The following is a 23,122-nucleotide window of genomic DNA, read 5'->3' as shown; positions in this document are numbered from 1 at the left end:
GCAATAGAACAGCACAGTAAATCGATGTCTTTAGGTAGTATTAGATCCATCCATATTAATATACACTTAAAATAAATATGCTTATAAATGTCAAACAGAGATTCTGTTTGCACATTTCTGAAGTTAAACTATAGTCAAAGGAATGTACGTAGTATCGCTTTGACATCAATAAGCATATTAATTAAAACGACAAAGCATTGTTGACGTCACGTCAAAGGATTGTTGACGTTTTCATGGTAACGTTCTTGGCAATTTTCGTAACTTAAGAGAGGATTGATGATGCAAAAAATATTAAGTACATAAAAAATATTCGTGCACTAAAATATGAGACAATTCTTTGTCAAATTAAAAGTGAAATATCATGTCTTAACCTGTGTGTCATCATTATTGGATTTTTTAATACAATTTAAAGGGACATACCCTAGTTTTTAAACACTAAGGCATATTTTTGACTATTATAACCATTTTTGATAACTTAAATCATAGTTTACTTAGATTTTACTGTTTAGATTATCAGTTTCCATACATTCGAAGTGTTTTTGGTCATCCTGGTGTTTTTAATATCTCAAAATGCATTATCATATTTTTAAGAACGCACGTGCGTCTGAGAAGTAACAGTTATGGAATCGAGTTTTAGTCTATTTTTAAGAGGTTATTTCACCATTTCAAAGTCACAGACTCATGTTTCTCTGACCTGTAACTTTATCCAAACGTGTTACAAGTTTGTAGATTAAATAAACTTAGAGTTAATTTTCACAGGTTGAAACTAGGGTATGTCTCTTTAAAAGAAGAAGAAGAAGAAGAAGAAAAAAAGAGTAGTAAATAAAATTATTGGGATATATTTCTATTTTTGGGTGGGATAGGGGCATTTAATTTTGGGAAAATCTGTTACATTTCATAACAAATAATTTATAATTTGGTCATTAGACAGCTCTAAGAAAATCATGTATCAAAGATGGGGTTTATATATTATATTGTAGCTCCTGTACAACATAAACAATATTTAGGGGTCACAGCAGGCATGCGACCCTTAACTTTCTACAAAGGAGTGATAACGAAATCACTGTGACCCTCCTTGGATCCGCACCTGTGTTAATATTGGAACATGTACCTTTAATTGTCGTTTACATTCCGCGAATAATTTTTATTATGATATTAGAGTTATCTCCCATATAAAATGCCGTTATGTTTCGAAATAACAGACCTTCCACCCGAGATTATCACGCATATATTGTCTTTTCTTTCACATAGAGATTTAACAAACGTATGTTTGTCTTGTAAGATGTTTCGGGATGTAGCGCTCCAAGACTGCATTTGGCAGCAGCGCTGTCGAGAAGGTAAACTGCAATATATTTGTCAACATGACAACAGTTGACAGCTTACCGTAAATGGTTAAGTAGAAGTCGGATTAATGTATTATGGCAAAATCACCGCCCGTCCCACATCACCTCTCAGAATTAAAAAGAAGTGTGTGTGTGTGTGTGTGTGTGGCGCGAGTGTGTATGTGTGTGTGTGTGTGTGTGTGTTTTAATTCCTCCAACTATGTTAATTTTTTAACAGTGGGATGGGGTTAGTTCACCAAGGTAAACATCTACTCCGATGCATCAATAAAAATCACAATAATAAATATGTCGGAGACGTTTATCTTGATGAACTAGTGTTGGATGGAGTGGGGGTAGTTACGGTATTGTAGGCTAATGGAAAGCTTGTCCATGTCAATGTTGCCAGTGTCATAGCGTGGGTTGCTAGTGTCATAGCGTGGATTGCCAGCACGTGGGGCAAGGCAAGTATTGCACCCCCCTAACCAGTGGACTGTTAGCCCTCCCCGAGTCCCTTCCACCAGTCCAGAATTTTGTACCCAGGGCAACTGCCCCGGTGGCGCTTCCCACACTATGCCACTGATCAGCACTATGTATCGAGGGGGTGGGGTGGGGTGTGTGTGTGTGTGTCATGGGCGGATCCAGGAAATATTTTTAGGGGGGGACCAAAAAAGAAGGGCACATTGACTCGTCAAAAGGGCACCTTACTACAAGTTTTGATATTTACAATTAATATGAATTCCTACAGTTCTACGTCATAATATACTAGCAATAATGAAGTAAATTGGCGTCACTCGCGTTAGAACCTCAATGGGGCCCCATTGAGACTCAATAACACAGACACATATCTGCAAGCTTGCGCATGTACACGAAAATCTTGATTTCATTTATCTACAATATAATTATTGTTTACTTAAAAAAAAAAAAATTCTACAAACAAAAAGGGCACTTGGACATTTTGAGGGCACTTGAACAATTTTTTGGGGGGACGCGTCCCCCTGGTCCCCCCCCCTTGGATCCGCCCATGTGTGTGATGTTAGCAAAATAACGCACACCAAAAACGTTTTGAAAATGTAAGGGACCGTCTCAAAATTTCATCACTTTTCCCTAAACAAATAATCCTCAAATACTTTTCACACCCTTCCCATCCAAATGAATTTAGTCAGGAAATTTCCGATCTGTCAAACCGTAATTACCGAGACTAATAATTATACTGTTCATGTGTAGTTCATGAAATCCTTCGTTAACTGTGGTTTCGAATTTCACTTTAAAAACCAAAAAAAACTAACATCCCCCCCCCCCCCCCCCCCCCCCCCCCCCCCCCACACACACACACCAAAACCATGAACTTTTCAACACTTCCATTTTCGACGTTTTGTCCACATGGGTGTTTTACCCTCTCCCCTGTTCTGCACATTATTCATTTAGGGAGAAGTGATGAAATTTTGAGACGGTCCCTAATGTTGAGGGAACATTTTGTTCAGTATTTCATCGCGATTCGCTATGCAAGTTATAGAGATCAATTTTCTGTTGACTAGAAATATCATTAATCAAGCTTTTGAAAACAAAATGTTTCCTGATGGTTCATTGACATTGTGATAAATGTAAATTTAGACTGTAAAGCTACATTTAATTTTTTGTATTTAAAACAAAAATTATTTGTCTATTTTATATTTATATCTTATGTTTAATGGCTTTTAATATCATTTCAGATTTCAACTTCACCAATAATGAAGGATGGAATGCCTCATACAAGGATGTGTATGCTAAAGGTATGTTAATTCACTGAGGGTAATGGCTTTACTTAAAAAAAACACCCTAATATTCGAGACAAAGGCTATTTTTTACTTGATGTCAATCAGTCATTGAATGTCTGTCTGAATTTTCTGGTAGATGTGTCCTAGACAGGGTATCTGCTGTACTAAACCAAGTCAAAATGGGCACAAATGACGTGTCACAGTTAAGGAAATGTTTTACTTGTATTTAGCGAAACACTCAACACATTTTGTATACAGTCAGACATAATGGTTAAAGGACCACACAGATGTTCAGAGAGGAAACCCACTGTCATCACTTCATGGACTACCCATCCATAACTGGTTCAACAAAGGCCATGGTTTGTGCTATTCTGCCTGTGGGAAGCGCAAATAAAAGATCCCTTGCTGCTAATCGGAAGAGTAGCCCATGTAGTGGTCCTTAACCATAAACCGTAAATAAAATGTGTTGAGTGCGTCGTTAAATAAAACATTTCTTTCTTTCATGGACTACCCTTTTTGATTAGCAGCAAGGGATCTTTTATATATGCACCATCTCACAGACAGAATAGTACATACCACAGCCTTTGTTACACCAGCTGCGGAGCACTGGCTGGAACGAGAAATATAGCCCAATGGGCCCACCAGTGGGAATTGATCCTAGACCGACCACACATCAGGTGAGTGCTGTACCACCGAGCTACATGCCACCCCTGCGTCACAGTTACATGACAATATACTAATTAATCAAGCAGTCGTCCAGGCCTTTCCCTAGGATTTTTTTAAGGCGCTTACATTTTTAGAATCTTTATAACACAAATCAAGTCAAAATAAGTGGGGTAGTGGGTTGAAAATAGTAAAGTGTTTGCCTACAATCCAGCTAATCATGCTCTTTTTTTTTTAAAGTAACCCATCAATTCCCCACCCCCCAACAATTTCATAATTTGTGCCATGTTGTTGCTGTTGATTTCAGCGTCGTGTTAAATGTTTGTTGTGATTTCTGCTTGTAAAATACCTAGGCTAAGAATGCTGACTTCACAGTATATTCCTTTTTTAACCCCCCCCCCCAAAAAACCCCAAAAAAACCAACCCGTTAATAAAATTAAAATTTACGGTCTTTTTAAAATCCAGCTAACTTATTAAATGTCACCTCACAGTCGTACAAATATATATCTAACATTATCTAACAAATATGATTATTGTAAGCTAATTCAGTGTACGTTTAACTGCAATTTGTATAAATAATGCATGTTCATTTCCAGCGATCGCAATCTCTCGACCATAGGTACCAAATTAACAAAGACAAAGGAAATAAATTAAACTGCCGTTAGGTATTCATTGATGCAAACAACTATTGTTTTTCTACAAATTTACATCAAGATTAACTTCTGTGTAATCGTATTGTTCAATGTCCGCAACGAAGCCTCTTTTTTCTAAAGCACTTCAAATCAAGGCGTAGCGGCAATATATTTAAGGCACTTCCACGTCGTCAAAACGCTTACTTTACGGACCAAGGCGTGTCAGGCCGCTACGCCTAACGGCCCTAGGGAAACCCCTTGTCGTCTTATCACACTACTGGCCTCAGCTATCAGAACTGGGTTCACATCCCGGTACCGGCTCCCACCAGAGCCAGTTTAACGACTCACTGGGTAGGTGTAAGGCCACTACACCAAAGTTCTCTCTCACTAACAACTGATTGTCCTAGGCTGTTCCATGAAGCGATCTTAGCGCTAAGATCATTGTAAGTGCATAAGTACCTTATATATTCTCAAGGGGACCTTAGCGCTAAGATTGTTTTGTGGAACAAGGCCCAGGACAGACAGCTCAGATAGCTGAGGTGTGTGCCCTGGACAGCGTTCTCGAACCTAAGTGGATATAAGCACAAAAATACAGCCATCTACATTAACTTTTCAATCTAGGAGCCAGATGGTGCCTACTGGTATTTTTTATACGCCCGTCTATGATAGGTCCATACGTCTGTATGTCTGTCTGTTAACTTTTTCTTGTATATCTTGTATACAAATGCACACAGGATCATCAAACCTCACATGTAGGAACAACTTGTGATGGCAGTGTATTGTGTACTATTACTAGGTCATTGTGACCTACTTTTCACTGTCTACTGCACATATAACAGTAAATCTTTGTCCAGACCATATCTTGCATACATATGCATACAGGACCATCAAACCTCACATGTAGGAACAACTTGTGATGGCGGTATATTGTGTACTATTACTAGGTCATTGTGACCTACTTTTCACTGTCTACTGCACATATAACAGTAAATCTTTGTCCAGACCATATCTTGCATACAGAAAGAAATGTTTTATTTAACGACGCACTCAACACATTTTATTTACGGTTATATGGCATCAGACATATGGTTATGGACCACACAGATTTTGAGAGGAAACCCGCTGTCGCCACTACATGGGCTACTCTTCCGATTAGCAGCAAGGGATCTTTTATTTGCACTTCCCACAGGCAGGATAGCACAAACCATGGCCTTTGTTGAACCAGTTATGGATCACTGGTCGGTGGAAGTGGTTTACACTCACTCAGGGTTTGGAGTCGGTATCTGGATTAAAAATCCCATGCCTCTACTGGGATCCGAACCCAGTACCTACCAGCCTGTAGACCGATGGCCTGCCACGACGCCACCGAGGCCGGTCCTTGCATACAGATGCATACAGGACCATCAAACCTCACATGTAGGAACAACTTGGGATGGCAGTGTATTGTGTACTATTATTAGGTCACTGTGACCTACTTTTCACTGTCTACTGCACATATAACAGTAAATCTTTGTCCAGACCATATCTTGCATACAGATGCATACAGGACCATCAAACCTCACATGTAGGAACAACTTGGGATGGCGGTGTGCGTACTATTACTAGGTTACTGTGACCTACTTTTCATGGTCTACTGCACATAACAGTAAATCCTTGTCCGGATCATATCTTGCATACAGATGCATACAGGACCATCAAACCTCACATGTAGGAAAATCGTGGGATGGCTGTTTGTCACATACTATTACTAGGTCACTGTGATCTATTTCTCACGGTCTACTGCACATAACAGTAAATCCTTGTCCAGATCATATCTTGCATACAGATGCATACAGGACCATCAAACCTCACATGTAGGAACAACTTGGGATGGTGGTGTGTCACATACAATTACTAGGTCACTGTGACCTACTTTTCACGGTCTACTGCAAATAACAGTAAATCCTTGTCCGGACCATATCTTGCATACAGATGCATACGGAACCATGAAACCTCACATGTAGAAACAATTTGGGATGGTGGTGTGTCACATACAATTACTAGGTCACTGTGATACAAATACCCGGTAAATCGAATAATTTGTCTATATTCACATAATTAGAATTGAATCATACCCGTAACATATTCATTTTTATATAGATATGGGTTTTCTAACAAACTCTTTACCGGCCTCGGTGGCGTCGTGGTAGGCCATCAGTCTACAGGCTGGTAGGTACTGGGTTCGGATCCCAGTCGAGGCATGGAATTTTTAATCCAGATACCGACTCCAAACCCTGAGTGAGTGCTCCGCAAGGCTCAATGGGTAGGTGTAAACCACTTGCACCGACCAGTGATCCATAACTGGTTCAACAAAGGCCATGGTTTGTGCTATCCTGCCTGTGGGAAGCGCAAATAAAAGATCCCTTGCTGCTAATCGGAAGAGTAGCCCATGTAGTGGTGACAGCGGGTTTCCTCTCAAAATCTGTGTGGTCCTTAACCATATGTCTGACGCCATATAACCGTAAATAAAATGTGTTGAGTGCATCGTTAAATAAAACATTTCTTTCTTTCTTTTCTTTCTAACAAACTCCTGAGGGGCATATCATCTACCTCACCGGTACTCTTGTTATGTAGATAGTATGAAATATTTCAGTTTCCAAATGAAAAAAGTGGTCACATTATATGTGACCAAATCGGACGCATTGTAGAGGCCTGAACTAAGTATGAACTAACAAACATCACACTGTCGCTCTGGGGATCATTCTTGGGTGATTGGTGGGAATTAGCACCAATTTCAAGTCTTTATTTGAAGCAATGTATCATTGACAACATGGTCCCAAAGTGGTTATTTTACTCATGTTCCAGTTAAAGTGAACTAAATATACATTTCTAGCTAGACTATGTACAAAGTTAAAGTTTGTTTTGTTAAACAACACCACTAGAGCATATTGATTTATCAATCATCGGCTACTGAATATCAAACATTTGGTAATTTTGACATAATAGTCTTAGAAAGAAAACCTGCTACATATTTCCATTAGCAGCACAGAATATTTTATATACACCATCCCACACACAGGATGGCACATACCACAGTCTTTTTTTTTGTCTTTAAAAAAAAAAATTATATCCCACTACCCCCTTTCCTTTCTCTCCTTTGAATTCCATCTTATTTCTTCTCGATCTGGCAACTCCTATCTTTCAACTTCTTTCGCTGTCCACCTCCACATCCCAGTCCTTGTCTCTCCAACCGCGACAGGTGTTTGTCTCTTGTGGCTATCTGTGCCACACACCTGCCATTCCCCATCAGCTTTTAGCTGTGGGCTTAGTCTGACCACTTCGGGGAGTGTTCAATAGTTACTTCTGGCATTGTTAAGAGGCACTTGTAACCACCTACTATGCACCCCTACTACCGGCGGTCGTTAGTTAGTGCCGTGGGTCAGACCAGCTTTATTAGCGGCAGAGGACAAGGATGCCAGGTGGGTGCAGGGAAATACACAGAGACTGCTATGCACCCCTACTACCGGCGGTCGTTAGTTAGTGCCGTGGGTCAGACCAGCTTTATTAGCGGCAGAGGACGAGGATGCCAGGTGGGTGCAGGGAAATACACAGAGACTGCACCCGTGGAGGAAGTTGAGACAGGTAAGCGATGGTGTGGACAGCTCAGAAGACAGAGTCAGAGGAAACTGACAGAAAGGGTCAAAACAGATCGAAATCGTGGGAGAAATTGGAAAGTTTTTTTTTATATTAAGATAATGAGAAGGATAGGCAGAAGGTGATAGATGAGAAAGATGAATGAATGTGTGAGCCAGCTTTGACGGGATTTGAACCACTGTCGTCAGCTTGATTATCCAGCAGCTTATGCACTAGACCACGGAGCTCACTACATACCACAGTCTTTGTTATACCAGTCATGGTGCAGTGCTGGCTGGAACGAGAAATAGTTACAATGGTCCCAAAGAGGAAACGTGCTACATTTTCCCATTAGTAGCAAGGGATCTTTTATATATACTGATGTCCAAAAGAAACTATACCAAGAAAAACTGATTCAATTTCCTTTATAATTTGATAATGGAAATACAATGGTGGTTAAATATCTTTCTGCTTTTATGAAATGAAATTGTGTGTTCCCAACATGCCAAAACACCACTCTCATGAATATATATGTTTTAAACATGCAACATACATGTACATGTATTTTTGTTTTTTCTTCAGTAGTCTCTCAGAGTATTGGTATAGTTTCTTTTGGACATCAGTATATGTACCATCTCACAGGCAGGACAGCACATGTGTATTACAGTGTTTGATATGCCAGTCGTGGTGCACTAGCTGGTCCGAAAAACAGCCCAATAGCCGTATTCTTTTTTTTCTGTGAACATCAACTACAATATGTTATAACTCTTATGCATGTAGCAGATACTGGCATGTTTAACTGCTTTTGGATATAGGCATGTAAATAAAGCAACAATAACCATAACATAAGACACCAAGTAACTACCAAATAATGAAAAAGTAAAACACAAGTCTATTCGTTGACAGTATTAATGAATCATTCCAATATCAGTGTTTCTGCCAGAAAGACATTTTTGGGTATGGCGCTATGGAATTGAATGCAAACACAGACAACAGGGGTATTGGGGGCCTCCCCCAGAAAGAAAATTGGTTAAGTTTGGGGTTAGGGTTAAGAAAATCATACATTAATGATAAGAGTAATTAATTTTGTTAAAAGGTTAACTTTAAAAAAAAAAAAAGCCAAAAAATCTGGGTATGGCGCCATACCCATTTTACCCTCTGGCAGAAACCCTGAACATACAACTGGACAAAAGATGACTTCAGCTTTTACATAAGGCCAATGATTTTGTACCAGATATTCAGAGCTGCAGAAAGTACTTGCCTGTTCACCAACTGCGAGTACAAATTCCTACGGACGATTTAAAAAATGCAACTATAGCAGCCCGATGGTCTATCTGTCTTTGATTTTGTTGAAACGTGATGTTGATCTCTTACCAAGTTACCAAGTGTTATTAATGATGCTTTGTCAATATATCAATATATTTCATTGGAATTAAAGAAACTGTTTATTATAATATTGTTAATAATATATTGTTCTATAGACTGGTGGACAAAAATTTTGTTGGCTCTTGTCCGGCGGGCTAGTTAAATATTTTCCATGTCTGTACCCCTGATATTTAGGGTCAAACTAAGAGAGCAGCTTATACAAGGAGTCGGCTAATACACAACAATATAACATGGTAGTTTAAAATGTGTTCTAATTAAGATTATGTTAACAAATACTGGTGGTCCTTTCCGTTGTACTGGTCAGTATTCTACTAATTAATGCAAAGTTCCCGTATGATTTGGCAGTCTGTGTTTAAAAGCTGTGTGGATATTACTACAAGAAGCTGTCTGTTTTTCAGTTTTACACAGATTCGGACAGACGGTTGGACTGTGGCAGGCAGAAATGAGCCATTATGGTGCACTGGTTCATGTACAGGTGGGTGTCTGTTCTTAGCTGATGAGCTGTCGGTTATGCAAAACCAATATCAACATAAACGAGGTGGGCGGTATTTTGATTTTTTTTAGTAAAGTTGAGAATAACCATATCCGGTTAAAATTAAGGCCAACTAAAAAAAATTGACTGCTCATCCAAAGGTGAAGGTGATTAGAGCAATTTAGATGGACTGCCAAAAATAAAGGGTGCCAGACTGTTTTACAAAAAAATAAACAAAATTTTTGAAGTGACGGCCAATTTTTTTTAAAGTCTGACTGTATGTAGTTACATGTGTGAAAGACATGAACAGGCTTTGTAAATTCTGCTCTGTAGGTTTCAGAACACTTTGTTAGGCCAAATAAAAAAACATATGTGATTCTGGTCACCAGACTAACCTTAATTTCCCCCCATTTTCACAGACTCTAAACTTTTGTTCTGCCTACTGATCTTCAAAGCAGTGAGATGACGCAGCATTTGTTTGCATTGCAGCAATGTTACTTTATTGCTCTTTGCCGAGACCAGTTTGATAGATTTTAAGAATAACAAAACAATTATAGTCTACCTACATGTACATGTACCTACCCTAATTTGTGACCAGAACTGCACATTTTATTTTATTTGGCCTTAGAAAATTATTATATTTATGTATTACTGTGATTTTAATTGTTACCTTGGTTTGATGATTTTTTTTTCAATCAAATGTCAACCACTTGTAAGAAAAGCAAGATAAACTAGACTTTTCTGCAACAATTTGTGTACGTTTAGTTCATTGTGAGCATTTAAAACAATTTTTTTGGATTGCCATGAAAGGTGATGTTGAAAATACAATGTATGAACTTACAAGCATTTTACACTTTTGAGAATAAAATAATTTGTGACTTGAATTCTTTTTGTTTGTTTGTTGAAAAAACAAAAAACATCAACCTAACACATTTTGATTAGGTAGGCTAGAATAATTGGAGGACACTTTTCGGAATAGAATACAAATGACCTGGTTTTCCGTATACTTTAAATATAACCCGAAACAGTTTGATAAGGGTAAAATTATTGGAATCCATTTAAAAAATATTTTATTAGTGCGGTACATGTTAACCTATATGTCACTTTTTTTCCCTTTCTAATCCTCCCCACACACCAGTTTGAAGAGGGTGTAAAATTATTGGAATCCATTTTTATTTTTGCATTAGTACATGTATCTTATATCTCACTTTTTGTTTTTTTTCTAATCCTCCCCACACACCAGTTTGACGAGGGCAGAATAATTGGCCGACAGTGCATGGCGCCGGTTGCCCCGCACGTGTCGGATGCTCTCCGTGTGAAAACGCTGTTCACCATCCAGTTCACGCAGGACCAGGAGGACGTGGAGATCTTCTGTCACAAGGGCTTCAGCGACCCACACAAGGGATGTCTGGAGTGGGTGAGTTGAATTCGCATCCATTCATTCATATGTCCATCCATCTATCCGTCCGTCCATCTGTCCATCTGTAAATTTACCCATCCATCCATCTGTAAATTTACCCTATAAATTTACCCATCCATCCATCTGTAAATTTACCCATCCATCCATTTATACATCAGTCCATTCTGACATCCATGCATCCAACCTTTCGTCCATCCAACCTTTCGCCCATCCAACCTTTCGTCCGTCCAACCTTTCATCCGTCCATCCATCCATCCATCAGTCCATTCTGCCATCCATGCATCCAACCTTTCGTCCATCCAACCTTTCATCCATCCAACCTTTCCTCCAACCAACCTTTCGTCCGTCCATCCATCCATCCAACCAACCATCAATTCACCCATCCATCACCCATCCATCCGTAAATGCACCCATCCATCCATTTGTAAGTGCATCCATCATTTCATCCATCTGTAAATTCACTCATCCATCTGTTTATCCATGAATCAATTCTGCCATCCATTTCTCCATGCATACATGCATCCATCCAAAGTTTTGTCCACCAATCCATCCAGCTGTCCATCCATGCATTTGTAATTCCATCCATCTGTACATTCATCAATCTATTCTAGCATCCATTCTTTCATCTATTTTTCCATCTATTCATGCATGCATCCATCCATTCATCCAACCTTTTATCTATCCACCCAAACCGCCACACACCCATCCATCCAGTCAACTACCCACCCACCCATCCATCGAAACCCATCTATCCATCCATCCATCCATCCATCCATACACCCATCCATCCATCCATACACCCATCCATCCATCTATCCATCCATCCCTCCACCCACCCACCCATCCATCCGTCCGTCCGTCCGTCCGTCCGTCCATCCATCCATCCATCCATCCACTCAACCACCCTCCCATCCATCCATCCACCCACCCAAAATCCACCCATCCATCCTTCCATTCTTCCATCCATTCATCTACTCATCCATCCATCCATTCATCCATTCTTCCATCCATTCGTCTACCCATCCATCCATCCATCCATCCATTCTTCCATCCATTCATCTACCCATCCATCTATCTACCCATCCATTCGTCTACCCATCCATCCATCCATCCATCCATTCTTCCATCCATTCATCTACCCATCCATCCATCCATTCGTCTACCCATCCATCCATCCTTCCATCCATTCATCTACCCATCCATCCATCCATCCATCCATCCATTCGTCCGTCCATCCATCCATCCATCCATCCATCCATCCATCCATCCATCCATCCATTCATCTACACATCAATGCACACACCCATCCATCTGTCTATCCATCCATTCATTTGTAATTCCATCCATCTGTAAATTCATCCATCCATCCATCGATACACAACTTTCATGCATCCATCCTTCCATCAATTCTTTCATCCATTCATGTATCTATCCGTCTGTCCACCCATCCATCCTTCCATCCATCTGTAATTCCATACATCTGTAAATTCATCCATCCATGTATTCAACCATCTTTCTTTCATCTTTTCTTCCATCCATTAATGCATGCATGCATGCATGCATCCATCCATCCATCCACCTTTCATCAATCCATCCATTGTTCTGTCCATCCATCCATCTATCCATTGATCAATTTGTCAGCCTGTTCATTCATCCATCCACCCATCCATCTGTCAACCAGTCAACCAACCTACAAGTTGAATGTATATCCTTCCAATCATGCCAGTTAGTATGAGTAATACTGTGTGATACATCATGTTTTAAAAAGATGCAGAGTTTTGATGCTTGTTGTTTTTGTTTACAGAAGGAAGACGGAAGTTTGCTGTTCAGATGTACAGAGGTGGAACATCACCAACACCCAGAAGGAAAACAAAGGGTATATAACTCTGTGCTAATACTCGTAATGTTTTACAATATATGTATATCATGAAATCATGAAACAAAACAAAGTTTATCTTTTTGTCCTTGCCTGTGCTAAAGTGCAAGTCTGGGTGTTCTTTGAAAGCACTCACTTTTGATGCACCATTGGTCTAGGATCAATCCCCGTCGGCGGGCCCAATGGGCTATTTCTTGTTCCAGCCATTGCACCATGACTGGAATATCAAAGACTGGTATGTGCTATTCTGTCTGTGGGATGGTGCTTAAACAAGATCCCAGTGCTACCAATGGAAAAATATAGCGTGTTTCCTCTCTAAGACTATATGTAGTGTGTTTCCTCTCTAAGACTATATGTAGCATGTTTCCTCTCTAAAACTATATGTAGCGGGTTTCCTCTCTAAGACTATATGTAGCGGGTTTCCTCTCTAAGACTATATGTAGCGTGTTTCTCTCTAAGACTATATGTAGCGGGTTTCCTCTCTAAGACTATGTAGCGGGTTTCTCTCTAAGACTATATGTAGCGTGTTTCCTCTCTAAGACTATATGTAGCGGGTTTCCTCTCTAAGACTATATGTAGCGTGTTTCCTCTCTAAGACTATGTAGCGTGTTTCCTCTCTAAGACTATGTAGCGGGTTTCCTCTCTAAGACTATATGTAGCGTGTTTCCTCTCTAAGACTATATGTAGCGGGTTTCCTCTCTAAGACTATATGTAGCGTGTTTCCTCTCTAAGACTATATGTAGCGTGTTTCTCTCTAAGACTATATGTAGCGTGTTTCCTCTCTAAGACTATATGTAGCGTGTTTCCTCTCTAAGACTATATGTAGCGTGTTTCCTCTCTAAGACTCTCTAAGACTATATGTAGCGTGTTTAATAAATCTAAACTGCTCCTGATGAAATTTCTCGTAACTACTCAGTTAGGGTAAATATATGTTGTCCACAAAGAACCTAAATCAGATTTAGTATGTTTTTTTTAAAATTATTAGTTCCTTTCACATGATCCATTTACATGTACATTTAGGTTAACTGTTACTTGAACTTCATGTTTTGACTTACCATAGTTTGACACCCAATAGCCAATTTATTTTTTATGCTGGGGTGTCGTTAAACATTCATTCATTCATTCAACTGTTACTTGCCTCTATGAACTGACTTAGAGGGACATACCCTAGTTTTTTCACTGTTAGAACCATTTTTGATAACTGAAATCAGACATTATTTAGAGTTTATTGTTTAGATTATCCATTTCCATATATTCAAAGTGTTTTTGGTCATCCAGGTGTTTTCAATATCGCAAAATGCATTTCTCATATTTTTTAAAAATGCATGTGTGTCTGCGAAGTAACAGTTATGGAGTCGAGTTTTAGTCTATTTTTAGAGGGTATTTCACTATTTCAAAGTCACAGACTTTATCCAAATGTGTTACAGGTTTGTAGATTAACTAAACTTAGTGTAAATTTTCACGGGTTGAAACTAGGGTCTGTCCCTTTAAGAATAATTTTAATGAAAAGAGTATTTTTGATGAGTCAGCTTAATCCTTATGATGGCATTTGTGGATGTGATGGCGTGCTGTGTGTCACTACTTAGTTTGATGTCACGACTTAGTTCATGACGTCATTCCAGCCAGGCTTCCTGTCAGAAAATAATTGGAGGGTACGTAATGAAACAAAACAGACCATAAATGCCCCTGTTTTCCGGATTCTACAAGTTTTTTAATATGTGTAATCTGTAGGTTTTCTCCCTAGTGCACATATTTCTAGGACGACAAGGGGGGAGACATAGCTCAGTGGTGATGCGCGGTCGGTTTGGGCTATTTCTCACTCCAGCCAATGCACCACGACTGGTATATCACAGGCCATGGTATGTGCTATCCTGTCTATTGAATGGTGCACATAAAAGACCCCTTGCTGCTAATCAAAAAGAGTAGCCCATGAAGTGGCGACAGCGGGTTTCCTCCATCAATATATGTGTGGTCCTTAACCATATGTCCGACGCCATAAAAACCGTAAATAAAATGTGTTGAATACGTCGTTAAATAAAATATTTCCTTCCTTCCTCTGTACACAAAGTGTTGAATTAATTGCTCCACATAACCATAGATTTAAAAGGTGCAACATGTACATGGAAGTTACTGAAACACATATTCCTTTCGTTCTTCATTCCCCTCTTATTTCAGGTGTAACTACCGAATGAGCCGGCTTGCACGGTCGCCCAGAAGATCACCGGCGGTGATTCAGCCGGGATTCTTCAAGGGCACGTACGGAGGGCACGGCATCGAGATTATTCAGCTCAAGTATGATGCAAACGGCAAAATTGTACAAGGAATCAAAATCACGGTATTTACTCTTTTAAATTATTACACGCAATGTGCATTAAAGTTACAACATCAGTTATTCTGCAATGACTTTCTACTGATCGATTATGACGATCGATTAAAGCAAAGATAAGAACGTATACTAACAGATTATGTCTTTTGATGTCATGTCATGTTACGTCACATGCATATATACATTACAAAATTGTTCATTTGACTTCTAAGTCATCGTACAATGTTGGTGAAATAGCCAGGGCTAGCTCTGACAGTCGTCAAATTCATCAATTGTGAATTTTAAAAATAATTGACAAATTTTATTTTAAGTTTGTGAAATAATTTTAATACATTTTCTTAGATAATAACTGGTTTGTTGACATTTTTGAAGTTTTAATAGATAATTTGGCGAAACTTTGTGTTCACCTAGAGCTAACCCTGAATAGCAAGTAATAGTTTTTCCCCTTAATTTTTTATGGATTGAAGGATAAAAATAATAATTAGTTACTGATGTATGATACAGGCTTTATCCTGTCGAGGATGACTGGAAATAAATAGGAAGTAAAAACATGTGAAGTCATGTATGTATTACATACCTTCTTTATTCTTTACAAAACTACACTTTCTTAAATCTATGATCAATACTCCTTTCATGGATTTACTTAACGTTAAGAATCATACTCTGTGGTAATCTTGTGTAATGTTTCAAATACAATGTGACTTAATTTGTAAATAATATATGGTGAAAGGTGTGAACGCCAGTAAAAATAAAAAGGGAATCTCCAGATCGCTTATGTGCCATACAAAATACATTTATCACACTGTCTGAAAATGTCTATCACTATAGTAAGACGTGGGATGTAGTCCAGTGGTAAAGCACCCGCTATATGCACAGTTGGTCTAGGATCGGTCCTCATTTGTGGTAGACTACATGTATATGTCAAAATTACCAAACGTTTGACATCCAGTAGCTGATGATTAATAAATCATTGTGCTCTAGTGGAATGAATAAAAAAAAGTTTGTTTTATTTAACGACGCCGCTAGAGCACATTGATTTTTTATCTTATCATCGGCTATTGGACGTCAAACATATGGTCATTCTGACACTGTTTTTAGAGGAAACCCGCTGTTGCCACATAGGCTACTCTTTTTACGACAGGCAGCAAGGGATCTTTTATTTGCGCTTCCCACAGGCAGGATAGCACAAACCATTGCCTTTGTTGAACCAGTTATGGATCACTGGTCGGTGCAAGTGGTTTACACCTACCCATTGAGCCTTGCGGAGCACTCACTCAGGGTTTGGAGTCGGTATCTCGATTAAAAATCCCATGCCTCGACTGGGATCCGAACCCAGTACCTACCAGCCTGTAGACCGATGGCCTGCCACGACGCCACCGAGGCCGGTGGAATGAATAAATGAATGAATGAATGTTTAACAACACCCCAGCACAAAAAATACATCGGCTATTGGGGTGCTCTAGTGGAGTCATTAAACAAAACAAACTTTAACTTTATCACTATAGTAAGATTAAATAGGTATGTAATAAAAGTCATTATATACTGTAAGTTAAACAGTATGAACACCTTTTTTACATAATCATTTTCTGTGTTCGTCTCATGATCCACCTGGGGGCGTTGCACATGCTAAACTTTAAAAATGTAAATGCCGCGATATCGTGAGCAAGGAGTATATGTAATAAAAGTCATTATATACTATAAGTTGAACAGTATGAACACCTTTTTTTTGACATGATCATTTTCTGTGTTTATCTCATGCTCCTCCAGGGTGACCCGAACGTGCCTGCGACGAAGATTAGTTTTGAGGTGGACCTCTCGCAGCCCATCATCCTGACGAGCGAGCAGCAGGGAACGGTGGCCCTCATCGAGCAGATCGACATTCCCGAACTCCCCCCGGACACCGACATCCAGCGACTACCCCCCCAGGCCTTCATTGTCCCGGACGACTGTATTGACAGGTTTCAGAATGCACCGAGGACATGCAGGGCTAGGTAGGACTAAAACAAAAAGTTTACAGTTTGATTTGTTTATGCACTTAACCTTTAGACTACTGGATTAATTTTTAACAAAAAACTCGTTGAGTGGGTACAAGTTTGTAATTTTTACTCACATATATTCACTTAAGTGTTTTGTAAATACATGAAATTATTTTTGTGGGTTTTTGTAATTTTTATGATTTTTATATCCGTTAATGGTGATTAAAAATAGGCAAAAATTCGAAAAAGTCGTGTTTACTTATGGGCATTTGTGGCCAGCTGTCCAGTATTTATTTCCATTATTCCCGATAACAGTGGTTTTCTGACCAGATTTGTTTTTAAAACCCGAACTACGATTCATATTGCAATATTTGGTGATTTTTGTTGTTGGTAAAACGATCAAATTTATTATCAAATTAGCTGTCACAATCAGCTATCGAAAATGACTGCAACGTGCCGCCATTGTTGTCAAGTGAAAATATTTGCCGAAAACCGCTTTTTGAATTAAAAATTTCAAGGTATTTTCAAGTAAAAAAATCTAAATAAAAGCCACCATTTTGAAAACAAATCTTTTTTCTTTTATTATATTTTCGAGGTATTTTCAAGTGAAAAAAATCTAAATAAAAGCCACCATTTTGAAAAGAAATCTTTTTTCTTTTATTATATTTTCGTTTCTGGTGAGTGCCGTGTGCAAAACGGCGGGAAATATGACTTGGGGAATGCACTGTATGCAGTATACAGTATGTCGACTGATATCTCGCCTACAGTAGTCAGAAGGTTAAGGTGATCTTAGTACTTCGTGGAATGGGCCCACAAATCAAGACCACCACAGGTCTAACAAGATAGATCTCCACCAGTCCTTAGGTTTGAAAAAAAGGGTATGCAGGGCTGAATCAGCCTTCAGGTGAGGATGGAATGGCTATGAGGGGTAAAGGAGGAGGCTATTCGTTAAAATAAAACACCTATTAAATATCTGACTTACAGCATGTTATGTTACAATTTAATAAAATATCTTGTTAAAATCTTATAGATTGTGGACAGATTTCTTCAGGGCAAACCTTGAAATGTTGACTCTAGGTGCTGTCAGAATGCATCTCAGGTCACTTGTTTTTTTTTCTTCAAAAATTTCAACAGACGAAGGGGGGGGGGGACATCCCCTCTCTAATTCACCCCCCACAGCCATGTTGTGGCCACAAATACAGCCTATGGCTTTATCTCCATTATTTTCATTTCAAGTCTGTGGACACACTGAAATGGTATCTAACAGCCACTCATGTATTATTCTCTATGTAAAATGCAGGTACTAACAAAAACTAATCCCTGTTCAGTGTAAAAATTTTTATAATAAAATGTGTTGTTTTTCCACTTCAGATTTCATGCAAAAGGCCAGATAGCAGGACATGGCTTCAGTGATCCCAGCTTCACCGTTGGACACTGGGTCGTGTTCGATGAAAACATGTTTGGTTTCCTGTGGCTCAAACTGCGCTCGTTCAGCGTGTATTCTCGAGTACTGGAGGACCTGTGGTCCTGATGATGTGGTTCACGTGTACACACCTACAGTGAAACCTGTGTTAAATGGCCACTGAAAATAATGGAAGTAGATCCAGAAGAACGGGGGTGGAGGTGGACTGGAAGCTGTGTTCCCTCCCACTTGAGGTCCAAAATATTTACTCAATTTTGGGGTCCTTCTTTCTGTCTGTCTTCCTCTTTTTTTTTTCATTATCTCTCTATCTCTCTCTCTCCATTTCATATCTCTCTCTCCCTCCCTCTCTCTCCATTTCATATATCTCTCTCTCCCTCCCTCGCGCTCTCTCTCTCTCTCTCTCTCTCTCTCTCTCTCTCTCTCTCTCTCTATCAGGATTAAAAGAAAATGCTTGTCCTCCCCACCTCACACATAGCATGTTCTCCCAACGACACATGACATTCTTATGGGCCTGTGTAATTAGATGGATCTCAGGACAGATTAGTTGGTCTGCAGAGACAGATGCAGGGTTTTTCTAGGGAGGGAATGCACCATAATATAAAGTGTAAGGCGCCTATTTAAAAATAACTTCTAAAAACTGAAAACTTGAGGTGTTTTCTCTTTTATGGATACATTATCGGTCTTCAAAAACAAGTGCACCCCCCACCATGGCTAGTAGTCTGGTCCGAACCTCCCAACATACCATAATATAAATTGTAAGGTGCCTATTTAAAAATAACTTCTAAAAACTACAATATACAGACCTTGCTATGAAAAGAAATGAGAGGAGCGATCAATTGCTATCCTAGCTTATTGGTTTGTGGTTATTTTTTTATAAAACAAATTGAGGTGGCCTCTAAGACAGGTAATTGCATTGTAGAGGTGACTGCTTGAGCAGGTTTGGCTGTAAATTAACGTCTCCCCCTTCTCCCAATGTCTTTCACATTGTGTTTGTATAAACTCGCATAATTTAGATATTGAATTCCAAGAGAAAGAAGATACTGCCCCTTTTTTTCTAAACATGATGGAAATGCACTTTTTACTACATTGTAACAAACATTTCATGAATTAAGAAACATATTTAAAAGACTTAGTCATTAAAAATAACCATACACAAAAGATTGGCATCCAAGATAAAAATAAATACATTTTTATTAAAGCTAAACCCCTATTCATGATTGTACTAACTTACAGTCTGTCCCATCCTACAAAAATGTTTTTTTTTAATATATATTCACGGAAAAAAGTTCCTGTGCATTATTAAAATTTCAGTAGGACTTACATTTTTAAAATTTAAAAATATTGTGATTTACATAGTTAAATATACGGTGATCCTCTCGTGCCTTCTGAACCTGAAGTACGGTCTACACAATGTTTGGTGAGCCGTCGGTGATGATGCAACAGAACAACGTACTGATGTACGGTCATGGTCGTACTTTGTTATCACTTAATCGGTAGCGTTCAGTTCTTCCACTGATTGGCCTTAACTTAGAGATGCATTAGGATGTTAAACGTATCATTTCCAAATGATTCCATATGTGCACCCGCTTAATACTGACGTGGCGTCACATGTCGACTCCCTAAACATGGAAGATCCCTAGTACCCCTAAACTGTCGAGAATATCTCCGCAGATATTGCATAGTGTTCTGATGAACACCAATGAATACCAAAATTACTAGCAACAGCGTTTGTGCCGTTCTAACCTCAATCATACCCATCGTTCGAAGGAGTCCATTTTCTGGGAGGCGTGGCATCACACTGACGACGATCAGATGCCAACAAAAATATTTTTCTGAGTGATTAGAATCCATACAATAGTTTTAAAAGTCCAATGATAAGAAAAATGACGTCAAACAGGAGCACGTGACCAAGAACGCTAGTAATGCAACGTATGATCACAAAGTACGAATAGTTCGTGCAATTGACAGGACACCGCTGGAATATCGACGAGAGTGATTACACGTTCAGTTACTGAAATTTTTAGAACCAGATTTCAAGTAAATTATATTCTATATGCAATCATTTGGTGCACAGGAACTTTTTTCCGCGAGTATATATATATAATTTCAGGTTGGTTCGAAGTAAGAAGAAAAGTAAAATTGTTTTGGAAATAACAATTTTTTTTTAAACTAGTTTTTTGTAATGCAATTTAGAAAACAACAGACTCAGAAATGAATAAGCTTTGTATACATTAATTTATTTGCTTTGAACATTAATGTTAATTAATTAGATGTGTACTTATGTATTTGTATTGTAATGTATTTGTGTGTGGCACACCCTGTGAAATCAAATAAATAGATTCATATTGGTATTGTCTATTCACTTTTTTAAGGCCACAGGCTCTTTCCACAGTATGAAAAAAGGCGTTCCTTGTGGAGGTAGCACTATACCAATTAATTTCCGGTTGGGTCGAAGTTCGAGGTGCACCGAACTTTTGATAGAGAAGTTTAACACCTGTTTAAGTCCTGTGATTGGTTATAAATGTGAGTGTGTTGGTTGTTAAAAAAATTAGTTTCATCTGGGCTAAAAATGTATGCAATTTTATTTGATGTAGTACCACCATGTCAAGTAGCCTTGTGCTTGGAACGTGTGGGGTACCTGTAAAAAAAAGTACTCAAATTTTGAGCGAAACTAGGGGTGTTGTAGAAACATCTGGTTATACCGAAAATGAGCCATGAAAGGTACCATTTTCTGCAGTTAATACTTTGAGGTAGGGGTTGTAGTACTGATATTTATGGGTCATAGTTTGGTTGATATATTGCATATAGTGTTTTTAAACACAAACGTTAACATGGTCGCCTATGGGATTTTATTTGGTATAGTCATACCTGGAAAGGACTAGATAAGTAAGTTTATAAATCATGACAGAAAGACAAAATGGTACACATACGTAATTTGACATTCGTTTTGTACAAATTAATTTTATATACATTTTGAACATTAATGTTAATTAATTAGATGTGTATTTATGTATTTGCATTGTAATGTATTTATGTGTTAAACACCCTGTGAAATCAAATAAACAGATTCATATTGGTATTGTCTATTCACTTTTTTAAGGCCACAGGCTCCTCCCACAGCAGGCTCGTTGGTTTTTTGCAAGCTGGGAAGGTGTCAAAGTGTGCAGAATTGTGGTTTATTTACTTTATTCTTATACAGGGAAAAGTCAAAGTATGTATATTTGGAGACAATATTGGAGCCGAAGTAGGGACTCGGTGCGTTCTTAACACAAAAATATAATTATAACTCTGGGCTATCTGTGGCACTCGCCAAATTCGCCAGTTGTGAATTTTAGAGACAATTAGCTAATTTTATTTTAATTTGGCGAAAATAATTTCATAATAATTAACATTTTGTTAGAAAATAGCTTTGGTTTCTGCCGTTTAATCGATAATTTGGCGAAATTTTCTGCCTATCCAGAGCTAGCCAGTAAGCCGGTCAGCACTCATAACAGTTCAACTGCCCGTGACCCACAGCTCCAGGACATAGCTTCATTTGAAGAGGGGAGTATGTAGTAGTGTTGGTATAAAGTGCTCCTACTGGCAGTAGCTAGTGGGAATTTCCTTATTAGCTCAGTTGGTAGAGTGCTGGACTCTCATGCTGAGGGTCTCTGGTTCAAATCACCTAAGTGGAGGTTGATTTTTCTGTTACAATATTTAAAAAAAACGTCTTATTCCACAGACTCGCACAGTGTGATTGTTTTTTTAAAACGTAATTTGCTTTATTCCTTAGCAGAGAAGGTGACAAAGTGTGCCGAAAACGAAACTCCATTAACTGGAACATAAATTGCAAGAAGATGTAAATATTACCATATGCCTATCAGGACTCAAACTAATATATGAATATAAACGTAAAATAATTGCTGGTCCGACGGGACGACAGGTAAAACAAATCCTGGCCCATGGTGATGATGACTGGAAAAAATGGTTGGGACGGTAGTATTTCAACCACTGCCTATATAATACATGTATTGCTTTAAGCATCATTTAGAATGATCTGTATAAATACAATATTAAGAAAACTTTTATAATATAATTGCTTTATTTCATATAATTAATTAAACACTGAACCACAAATAGAACACTGCATATGTTTCACTGCGAAGTATCAACCATAAAAACTAAATGTTTACTGTAACCAAATGTCATGAAATCATCATCGCAACTTTCTGTTTCTAGTCGGCCATAACATTTTGTCATTTTTGTTTGTTTCCTTCCTCT

General features: G+C 38.6%; 1 protein-coding gene across 1 annotated transcript; it reads left to right on the top strand.

Annotated features, from left to right (window-relative positions):
• Positions 1-1,177: 1,177 nt before the first annotated feature.
• LOC121389128 (F-box only protein 31-like) lies at positions 1,178-21,210 on the top strand. Its single transcript, XM_041520740.1, has 9 exons — positions 1,178-1,337; positions 3,032-3,091; positions 9,768-9,844; positions 11,085-11,258; positions 13,066-13,137; positions 13,991-14,058; positions 15,313-15,472; positions 17,231-17,454; positions 18,811-21,210. Exons 1-9 carry the CDS (start codon positions 1,178-1,180, stop codon positions 18,968-18,970), a joined length of 1,155 nt encoding a protein of 384 aa, XP_041376674.1. The 3' UTR covers positions 18,971-21,210.
• Positions 21,211-23,122: the final 1,912 nt, after the last annotated feature.

Source organism: Gigantopelta aegis, chromosome 14, assembly GCF_016097555.1.
Source record: "Gigantopelta aegis isolate Gae_Host chromosome 14, Gae_host_genome, whole genome shotgun sequence".
Taxonomy (NCBI): Eukaryota; Metazoa; Mollusca; class Gastropoda; order Neomphalida; family Peltospiridae; genus Gigantopelta; species Gigantopelta aegis.
This window is presented reverse-complemented; position numbering and strand designations above follow the sequence as displayed.

Excerpts from the sequence above, each read along its gene's own strand:
- LOC121389128 (XM_041520740.1), top strand. The coding sequence starts at position 1,178 with ATGCCGTTATGTTTCGAAATAACAGACCTTCCACCCGAGATTATCACG. Across the intron at positions 3,092-9,767 it reads CAAGGATGTGTATGCTAAAG|TTTTACACAGATTCGGACAG; the intron begins GTATGTTAATTC and ends TCTGTTTTTCAG. Across the intron at positions 14,059-15,312 it reads CTCGTAACTACTCAGTTAGG|GTGTAACTACCGAATGAGCC; the intron begins GTAAATATATGT and ends CTCTTATTTCAG.